We start from the raw sequence: 11,276 nt of genomic DNA on the forward strand, positions 1-11,276 counted from the left end.
TACCCTACCTGACAGAATGAGATACCCACCTGAGAGAATGAGCTATGCAACCTGACAGGATGAGTTATCCTATTTCACAGAATTAGCCATGCTACCTCTCAGAATGACATCCTACCAGACAGAACGAATCATTATACCTGACAGAATGAGCTATATTATCAGACAGAATGAGCTATCCTACCTATCAGAATGAGATATACTACCATACAGAATGAGCTATGCTATCTATCAGAATGAGTTATATTACCTGACAGAATGAGCTATATTACCTGACAGAATTAGCTATTATACACAGGTTTGTTTTCTTGATTCTTAATATGAAGTGTGTCCTGTTTGTCTCCAGCAAACAAGCAGTCAGCCTGTTTAATGAGTTAATCCTCAGATCATAATCTTATCCTGCTCTAATCCATAATTAAACCTTTGATTCAACCCTGTGAGAACATTTTGAAGTCAGGTTTGACTCTGAGGAAGTGTTATTGTTTGGCCAATCACTGAAGATTAAGAGAGCAGTGATTGGTGGAGAAGGTAATCAATAACCCTGATATTAATTGATGAAGGTGTATTTCAGATGTTTTGTTTGACGATCCTCTCCTCACCCGATGGTCAGAGGATCACTCCTCTACTTCTTTTCCTTCTATTTTGGTTGTCTCTGTGGGGACGAGCTGTTTCTCTCTCTCCATCTTCCTGTCACTCATCTTTTCTGCTTGGCTTCCTCATTTCATAAAACTTCAGTGATCCTAAAAATAGTAATAAAGATGAGAAGCAGCTTCATGAAGAGGGCTGTGAGATCAAGGATTACCGGACCACACAAAAACTGTACGGGCCAAAAGAATGAGGAGGGATAACCAAAGCTGTCCGAAGCCCCCAAAACAATCCACAGCACCCCATCCACCCCACACCATTAGAGAGGGTATTCTCAAAGGTAGGATTTACGGTCAACAAAGCAAGAAGCGCACTTCTACCTGTAAACCGATGGTTTTCCTCGTGTACAATTTGAAAAGACTCAAGCGGCCAAAGACGCGATGAAAGACTGTTTTAAAAGGTACTGTTAAGGTATTTAAAACCCTTTAGCTGGTTCAGGTTTGATTTTTAACATTATACACATGTTTAGCCTTAAGTTGGACAAACTACCCACCAAAGTGCTGCTCTATGCTGTGCGAACACTGTTTAAATATCTCCTGGTTCCTTATTCTATAATGGCGTGTGGTTCAATGTTTAACGGATGGTGGCCTTATTTGAGTTTTCTCTCCTTCATCACCTTGTTGGTTTTTGCGTGCAATATAGAATAAAAATATCAAATTTTTATACTTATAATATCTCTGTTGTCCCTTTTACTTTAAGTTATGAGTCTCTTAATTGTAATGGTTATGTCATGCGGTCACCATCATGCAGACTTTGGGTCAATAAGGAAAAACAACAACATTCGACTATTCGTCGACTATGGCAAAATCTGACGAATTAGATTCGACTAAGTAAATCCTTAGTTGCGGTCACCCCTAGTCTCTATAGCTAATTTCTCTATTCATGACAACTGTACGGCTGAATTTATATAAAAATATAAAAGTAACCTGTTTACATTCGATTATCACCAGGCTGTGTTAAATACTTGAGTCTGACTGGCTGAAACCCCAAAACAATAGTAACAAATAACAGGGACAACCTGATCACACATGTCATACAAAACTCAGTCTGCAGTAAGGAGAATAGAACGGAACAGATCAAAGCAGAATAGAACGGAACAGATCAAAGCAGGATTAGAACGGAACAGATCAAAGCAGAATAGATGTGGAACAGATCAAAGCAGAATAGAATGTACAGATCAAAGCAGAATAGAATGCACAGATCAAAGCAGAATAGAACGGAACAGATCAAAGCAGAATAGAATGGAATGGAACAGATCAAAGCACAATAGAAGGGAACGGAACAGATCAAAGAGAATAGAATAGAATAGAACAAAGCAAAATAGAAAGGAATACTTCTGATTGATCAAAGCCGAAAAGAAAAGTGATAAATTCTAGAAAGAAAAAGGGACACCAGAGAAGACCATGTCAAACTAGACTGCATAAAGGAGTCGGTCACATTTTCCCTTTGCCTGTTGACACTGTGGTAAAAACTCTCTCATTAGCTCATTTCTCTATTCATGACAACTATGGGCTGAATTGCTATACGACTCACCTGTTTACATTAGGTTAAGGTTTCAGGAGAGGTAGAATTAGGGGCATGGCCGCATTGAGTGACAGGTGAGCTGCTAGCTGTCTGCTAGGTGTCCCCTCAGCTCATTCAGTCCCTGAACTTAACCTCTGGGCCGTGGTATTGGAGCCTTTTGGAGGATCTGGTGATAGAAGCCATCTTTGAAGATGTATCAGAGGGTTCCTAAAAATATGATGAAGATGATCTTTGAAAGGTGCTCCAGGGTTTCTCAGACCAGATGATAGTTTGTACCTTCAAGCAGCTTAGGGAAGTTTAAGACAAATGAAAGCTACCTTACCTTACCCAACCCTGTTTCATGGTTTGACTTTGCCGTCAGACAGACACTTTGTTTTAGTCTATGATGTGTGAGTCAACTAGCTGTTTGCCCCAGTGCACTGATGTATTGTGAATTTGTTGACCGAGATCCCCTGTGGTTAATGTATTCTTAATGTAAGAATAATTCAAGGTTCATGCTTGCCATGCAGCAACGTAAATGGCAGAGAGAAGGAAGCTGCTGGACGATTGAAAGACCTGCCAGAAATTCATTTTTACTCCTTTTCAGTTCATGCGGCCAAGAGGTATGTGTTAAGGTTTATTTGTATGGCTGAATTATTTCTGTGCTGTGATTATAAGTTAAGCAGCATATAGTTTCTATGCATTTCGATTAGATTGCTAATTTGTGTGTTCTGTGTTTATATCATTTTTAGTCACAGCTCTCACGGCATGCTCAAAGGCACCGATGTGCAAAATAAATGCCCGTAAAAGAAAAGGAACGCCTTGTGACTGTGTTTTTGACTGGAGGGAGTCAAGTCTCTCACACACACACACACACACACACACACCACACACCACACACACACACACACACACACACACACACACACACACACACACACACACACACACACACACACACACACACACACACACACACACACACTGTTGGTCTGCTGCACCTGCTGGTCAAATGTGCATCCTGCAGAGAACTGCTGCTGTGTAAAAAAAAAAAAAAAAATTCCCCTTCTGTGCTGGTACTCCCCTGATGCATTGTGGGTACTCTGAACACATTGAATAATGAAGTTTCCTCCTAACAGAGTTTTTGTAAAGTTAATATTTTGAATGGATGGGCTGCTGAGCTCATTTTACTCCACTTCAAAAAGAAAAGTCAGAATTAAGAAAATCTAAATCCTAATGTACTGATTTATTTGAATTCTATAAATGTCACTTCATCTCTTATGGTTTCAGATAAACACTTACTTCTGAGTCACTGTCGAGATCCTCCAGATGTCAGAAACTGGCAAACCAAGCCCTGCTAAAAAAAAACAAGCATTTTAAAAGTTGACTTCTTGTCGTCTCACCTGACTACTCCTGAATTCCAGACTTTTCATGAATCCTCGTTCTGATGTCGTGTTTCAGCATCCTCTCAGTTTATATCTCAGTAACATGTTAGTTTGGCTTCATAGCGCTGCGATTAGACTTCTGAAAAATAAACACGAGGAGGCACGGACACGTTCAGCTGAAGAGAGAGGTTTTATTCCTGCATCAGAAACAAACAGCCGGCAGCACAAAACTCACCTCAACTGAGATACAGGTGTTTACAGGGCCAACATGGCCGACCCAAATAACAGGAGGCAGGAAATAACTTCCTCCTTCTGACTTCAAGTTTGAACAATCTATACCCCATTACTGCTTCCGCCAGAGCTATACACACCTATCAGGTGTCAAACACACCTGTTCAGGTGTCAAACACACCTATCCAGGTGTCAAACACACCTGTTCAGGTGTCAAACACACCTATCCAGGTGTCATACACACCTGTCCAGTTGTCAAACACACCTGTCCAGGTGTCAATAAGAATGACTTTGGGATAAAATGATTCTAATGTAACAATAAAACATTTTGCACACGTCCTTTTGGTGATATTTTCCGGTTCTGATTTTTCTTGTTGTTTGTATTCTGGTTCCAGGTGAGCTGACTGACAGGTGACACCTAGCAGAGCTCTGATTGGTTCATGTTGAATCCTGTCTGGGTTTAAGTTCTGTTGTTACTGGCAGAGGGATGTTACTGTTAAGAGTTAAAGGAAACACACATAGCTTATATTCATTGAGTAATACATGTTTCATAAAATCAATCAATCACAGAGCTTTAATGCTGTGTTACCATAGTGATAAGATAGAAAACCTCCTGGTACTCCAGGCAGGGGCTGGAGAGGCGGGTACAGGTCCAGAGACCAGTAGAGCCAACACTGTGTAAACATATGAATCCACCTCCCTCTGCAGAGCCCTCTTCAGGGGGAACTCCATTTAAAGTCCAGGGCCAAACCGGAATCCTGCAGGGCTAACAGAGTCAGGGTTCAGAGACTGGATCCTGGATGGGTTTCTCAGAGTCCTTGACAGGTCCCTTACAGTCCTGGTCGGATTCTGCAGAGTCCTGGTCTGGTTCATCATATTCTTGATCTGGTTCTGCAGAGTCCTGGTCTGGTTCTGCAGAGTCCTTGTCCAGTTCAGCAGGCTCAGAAAAGCCTTTAAGAGTTCTGGACTCAGTTTTCGGGTCTCTGCGATGAGCCGTTTGACGCCGACCATCCATTGGCTGACTTCAGTCACATGATCGACCATCAGAGAACGATGGACGTCATCGGCCGAGTCCCAACGACCTGACTGTAACTCTGAGAGACAGACAGGAAGACAGACAGGTGAGGCTTCAGGTGGACAGACAGGGGTAAACATGCACAGACAGGAAGACAGACAGGTGAGGCTTCAGGTGGACAGACAGGGGTAAACATGCACAGACAGGTAGAGAGGGAGACAAGTGTTACCGTGAGACAGGCAGTCCATGCGTCTCCTGACAGGTAGGCTCAGTCCTACCTGCCCTCCAGCTGTCCTCCAGCAGGCAGAGCCTCTTCCCCACATCATTACACACCTGCTCCTGCACACACAGAGGTCAAAGGTCACTAAGTCCAAAATGTCTGAACCAAGGGTACATCTCGCTCGGCTGGAAGAAAGCTTCCAGCAATGCCTCTGCCCCTTGGTGGCTGGCTGCAGTATAGGTCAAAAAACTCTCTCCCCCATTCATTTGAAACTCTACAAAACGGTATTTTTCGTTAGTTATTAGAGGTTAAAAACGGGTTTTTACCTCTGAGTTTGGTTTGATAGACAGCTGCCATAGAGGGAAACTCCATAGGATCTTGTGACGCTACGCTGTAGGCGGAACTTGTTACCGTGCCGACACAGAAATTACCGTGGCAACCACAGAAATTCCGAGCTTTGCAGGCTCTGGCTGCACAATGGCTGCGACCCGGAGCAGGGTTTTTTGGCTTCAGAACCGTACAACGGGAAGAGGTGGAGCAACGCTGTCCATTTTTATTTACAGTCTATGGTCTGAACAGCTGTCATCCTAGTGGCTGCCTGAGGTACTACACCAGCATGTACCGTCTCCTTACCTCAGGCTATCTTTAACTGATCTTTTTTTCCACATCTTTCATCGACATGATCTGTACTCTCAGGCTGTTTTCGAAAAGGCCTGCTACATACTACCTACTAATGTAGTAGGCAGTAGGTATTGCCTACTACATACTGCGTTTGAATTTAGTATGTAGTATGACTGTTCTGTTGGATCTGTGTTGCAGTATGCTGGGCCAAACGTCACTGAATTTCAGGTTTCAGAAAGCGGAAGTAAACAACGGCCAAGCTGATAGCGAAACTGCTTATTTAGCATCCACTTATGATTTAAAAAGTTAGGAAGTGGTTTATATCGAATTTAATCATTTTCACAGCTCCTTAAAACTGAGTTCCCCCCATCAAAAGAAGAAGAGAAAAGAAAAAGTGGAACGAGCGCTGTGCATTATGGGAAACAGTACGCAAGGGAGACTGGTCCGATGCATGCTGTGAAATTTTCCCAAATCAGTAGACATCGGGGGGAGTTTTCGCATACTGCAGATTTTGCTCATTTTCACATACTACTTACTACATATGGAATTTTGGCCAAATAAGTACGTACTGATAGTATAGGAGGCAGTTTCAAAAACAGCCTCAGTAACCATGGTGATGTGCACCAGTGTGCCGCCCCCTGCTGGTGCAGAGGTCTGACTGAAGTTCAAACTCACTTTAATGCTCTGTCTGCAGGCAGCGAGTGCCTTCTTCAACACTGACAGCACAGCCTCTACATCAGGCTCAGACTCTGATTGGCTGCTGTCTGCCTCTCTCTTACTTCTCACTGGCCCTAGAGGAGGCGGGGGAGTGGCCACACAGCCTGGAGGTGGAGGAGGAGGAGGAGGACCAGCTGTCAGGAAGAGATGAGGAGTTAAGATGTGAAGAAGACACTTATACTGCCTCCAGATAAGAATCATCTTAATCGACAACTTACCTGGATTCAGAGGGGGCGGGGCTGCACCGATTGGGGGTGGAGTCAGAGGATTGAAGGAAGGAGGGGTCATGGGAGAAGCTCCTGAACCTAAGAGCCAATCAGAGAGAAGATGTTAGAGAGTGATAGCTGAGGTTCTCCACAGAAAGGAATCACAGCAGCGGGTGAAGACCATCAAACAATCTCACGCTGTGATTGGTCAGCTGTGTGAAGGAGGCTGGGTTTAACCCTCCACTTCCTCTCTGTTGTTTTAATTAGTGGGTGCATCTCAAAGCTCTAAACTGCAGTCTCCTCGCTCCTCGACTGAACCGGAATTAGTTACTGACACGCCATTTTAACTTGCGTCCCAAAGCTCTTAACGCTGCTGGAGGAGCGAGGAGCAAGGAGGACAGATCGGAGGAGGGATAATCGAGGAAAACAAGTGAGCAGACTTCGCGGAAGTATTTTCTCTGACAGACACGCCCCCTTATCGAATATCACTCACTGATTGGACGCTGCAGTGGCTCAGACTTCTCTGAAACTTCACATCACTTGAGTTTCATAATAGAAAAAAGACAGACCTTAAAACAGTCCCTAAGGGTGCCCTGAAACAGACCTTAAAACAGTCACTAAGGGTGCCCTGAAACAGACCTTAAAACAGTCACTAAGGGTGCCCTGAAACAGATCATAAACATACGTTGTTTTCTAAACAGTCTGTATGTGATGAGCTGAGATTAAAAAGTGTTTGATGTGAGTTTTAATCGCAATATATTGAACACAAATCATAAATTCAATATAACAGAGGATGGATTATGTTATATCTGGTTGTTTTGTCAGATTCACTGTCTAATGAAACCGACGTTGCTTCACAAGATGCTCAGGAGGAAAGAATGTCTCATTTCTCTTAATACAAATCTTGTTTTTTCCTTCTCCTCTCGTTTCATTTCCTTGCATCTCTGGTGGGTAGGGCTAAGACGCGAGGAAATGATGCGAGGAAACAACGCGAGGATGGACGTTTAGAGCTTTGAGATGCACCCAGTGTGATTGATGGAGGTGAGCTGTCTCAGGTTCAGACTGACCTGTCACTGCAGGTGGAGCCACTCTCTTGTTCAGGAGGTTCTTCTGTGGTCCATGGGCCTTCTGGAGGCCGTATGAGAACTGAGGGGGGTCGTTCCATCCTCGCTCCTGGTTTCCTTAATAACGAAGACACAGAGACAATTCAGATCTGAGGAACAGTTTGTTTGATGATGTGTTGTTATACTTTAAAAGCTTCAGAAAGACTCGTCAGTCTTCATTATAAAGTACAGAATCCCTGCACAGCTCCTGTGTTAGCCCTAAAGTACAGGAATATAGATCTATATCTGAATAAACCGGAAAAAGGATGTTAAATACAATCATGAACTACTACAAAACATTCGGCTGCCTTCAACACCAGACATGAGTTGACAAATTTCAACACCATCAGTTCAGATTTTTGAGTGGATAGAAGCTTCACGGATCATACCCTGCTTAAACACTATCTGAGTAATGTTAACTTTGTTTAATACAAGTTAAAGAGGAGCTGTGAAGTAATCGGACACTCACCTGGTTTAACATACATATCCTCCATGTTTGACTCCACCGTGTCCGGTAACAAAGCCTCTTCTTCCCCCGGTGTACGGCTCACGGTTAAAATAACCGGAAGAACAACAACATTAAATGTTAATCTGACAGAAAGTATGAAATAATACTAATTCACAGAGTTATTATATTGCTCCTGCTAAAGGTACGGTGTAATGTTTGGTTGTGATGTGTTTCCGTGTCAAGCTAAAGGCATTAACAGGAGGATCTATGACGAACTTCCGCTCTGAATTTCACAATAAGATAGAATAAAATCACAACGTGGTTTTGTTTCTGTCATAAGTTGGCTTTGATATTTCTAACAGGCTAAATCAAGTATGAGTTAGGGCTATATTTATCTGTTTAATTACTGCTTTTTCCAGTTTTTCCGCTTATATTTAAAATCTATGAAAAATAACACATTTAATGTAACAAGAAAATCACAACAACAACACAGGAAGTTAAAGATTTATATAGAAAGTAAATAATATTAAAGTGACAGCATATCAAGTTTTTCAATAAAAACAGTGACGTCACGGATACTACGTCCGTATTTTATAAAATCTATGATTGAATGCCATAGCGAGTTCAAAACTCACTCTTTTATTTTGCAGGATAACATATCTGACTTCCTGTGATGTTCCTGAGCTTCACGCGCACCCTGCCATCAGAAGTTCTCCGGGACACGTGTCCACTGTGTCACACTTGCTATGACGTAATGTGACCCAGTGGGAGCGTCAGGTTAGCACGGTGGGCTGATGAAATCCTCTGTTATGAAAACAGAGTTCCTGATCAGTGTCTGAGATGATCATAATCATTGATCACATAGTGAGACTCTCAGATTAACAGACACCTATTTAAGACACTCAGCAGACACCCTTACAAATAGGCACCAGAATAAGACATATCCAGACATCATGATTCAAACTTTTGGTCTGCCGTTTTTAAGAGTTATGGCTTCTTGTGTTTTCCTGAGACATTGTTTCAAGCAATTTGGGTTTCAGTGTCTTGCCCAAGGATACTTTGGCATGTGACCTTTGTAGTTTCCCTCTATGGCGGCTGTGAACCAAAGGAAACCTGGAAGTAAAACCCCATTTTTTAAACTCTAATAACTAACGAAAAATAAACTTTTCAGGAAAAAGAGGCCTTGGACACAAAATAGTCAAATACTAACTACATATCATTACAGCATACGGATGTGAGAAACATTTGTACGACGTGTATTTACTTTTTAAAGTTTGACTGCTCCCCCAAATGAATGGGGGAAACGGATTTTTTGACCTATACTGCAGCCAGCCAGCAGGGGGCAGACACACTGCTGAAAGCTTCACCACCAGGGGAGGATCCGGCTCCCTTGGTCAACACCCATTGGCTGTGTTTTCAGAACGCAGTATGAAACAGGACCGCTGGACAGCTGGAGTCATGTGACCAAGGTTTTCCCGAAGTAATCACTGAATCAAGGATTTTCCTCCTCCTCTCCTCATCCATGTTGTTTTTTTCATCCTCTGAAAACCTCTGACTTGTTGACTCCAGGCCTGGCTCAGCTCATCATGACGGTTTGTTGTTGTAGGTCAGTGAAATACGATCTGGTGATAACAGTGAGTGTTTAATTCTGAAATTAACCCAAAGTTTTAATGTTGTTTTGGTGACTGACTTCTTGTCCTGCTCGGTCTTCTCTGTGCTGATTGATGCGTTGTGCTCTGGCAAAAATAGAAGGCTTGCGTATCAGATCCTGAGGGCTCCAACCTGCTGGATCAGAGACCAGCCGGAACGCAAACGAAGCAGATTAAGAGGATGTTAACACATGGAGTAGAAAAGAAACCTATCAACTTTGGTGCTGTGACCGGAGATTGACCGGACACGGATCCAGTGAAATTTGGTCATAAGACAAGTTAACCATGAACAGAGGTGGAGGTAGGATGATATGGTTATCAGAACAGCAGAGATGTTACAGCTGTCAAACAGCAAAGACATATATAGAGTTAGTGTGATGTCTGAAGTGTGTGTGAGTGTGTTATTGAAAAGCAGATGTTTGCAAAGGGGAGTTGTCTAATGATCAGGGTCATCCTTTACTCGGTCAGGTTGTGGCAAGATTTCCTGAGCCTTCAATGACTCTTGTTTAAAGTACATGGGAATTCACTCCTCTTATTCTGAGAGACAGGAGCTTTTGGGGCACAGGAAAAATAAACTCCAAACCCGACACAAACCACTAGCCAACAGGGGGCAGCAGAGGGACATGTCTCATGAATGAAGTCATAAAGAGCGAGGCGTGTACAAGTGTTCAGGTGTACGAGTGTTCAGGTGTACGGGTGTTCAGGTGTTCAAGTGTTAGCGTGCCGTGGTTTAATACAAGAAGAAACCAGCGCTCCTCTTTGTGTCTGACCCATAATCTGTCCATTACAGCACACTTTGATCTCTGCTAAACGCTAATGTTCAAGACATACTGAGGTGATACCTGTTAATCTACTTTGTACTGTCAATATCATAAACTGATGACTGAAGACTCTCTTATATTCATTAATTTTTATTTAATTCTGAGTTTCCTGGAGGATAAAATCAAAACAGTAAATATTTACTTCCTGAAAATGTTTTAGTTTTCCCTAAAAACTGAAACAGGACAGAGAGGAGAGACTTAAGAGTTCAATGTGTGACCGTGAACTCAACGAACACACAGGCTGGTGTCCGTGAGTGTGCTGTGGTTGTTATAGAAATGTACTCTAATGGGATTTTTTTACAGTGAAGGTCGAGTGAGGCAGAGAGGGAGGGAGGGAGGGAGTGATGACATCATCAGGGGGAGGAGAGAGAGTGAGAGAGAGAGGCGAGGAGGAGGAAAACAGCATCCTTCATCCCACAGAGAGGATGAGAGAGGGAGGACGAGTGAGAGAAAGGAGGGACAAACGAGAGCAGAGTGAGAGAGAAAGAGAAAGAAAGAGAGAGAGAAACGCCGGGACAGGAAATACAAATAAAGAGAAGAAGAAGAAGACTGATGGTGCCATCTGAGAGAGGGACGGACGGAGGACGAGAGACACCAAGACAGACAGACAGACTGAGGGAGAGAGAGAGACCGGCAGGAGGCTTTAACATCTGTCATCTAGGCCTGTGTGTGTCTGTTTGTGTGTGTGCGTGTGTGTTTGTGTGTGTGTGTGTGA

The 11,276-nt window shown here is 43.0% G+C and overlaps 1 protein-coding gene across 1 annotated transcript; it reads right to left on the reverse strand.

Annotated features, from left to right (window-relative positions):
• Positions 1 to 3,701: 3,701 nt before the first annotated feature.
• sra1 (steroid receptor RNA activator 1) lies at positions 3,702 to 8,361 on the reverse strand. Its single transcript, XM_034684474.1, is given in 8 exon segments — positions 3,702 to 4,680; positions 4,683 to 4,855; positions 5,006 to 5,048; positions 5,050 to 5,115; positions 6,293 to 6,468; positions 6,553 to 6,639; positions 7,608 to 7,721; positions 8,113 to 8,361. Coding segments are annotated over 8 exon segments (828 nt in total). The 5' UTR covers positions 8,138 to 8,361; the 3' UTR covers positions 3,702 to 4,536.
• Positions 8,362 to 11,276: the final 2,915 nt, after the last annotated feature.

The sequence above is a fragment of the Notolabrus celidotus genome, chromosome 5 (assembly GCF_009762535.1).
Source record: "Notolabrus celidotus isolate fNotCel1 chromosome 5, fNotCel1.pri, whole genome shotgun sequence".
NCBI lineage: Eukaryota > Metazoa > Chordata > Actinopteri > Labriformes > Labridae > Notolabrus > Notolabrus celidotus.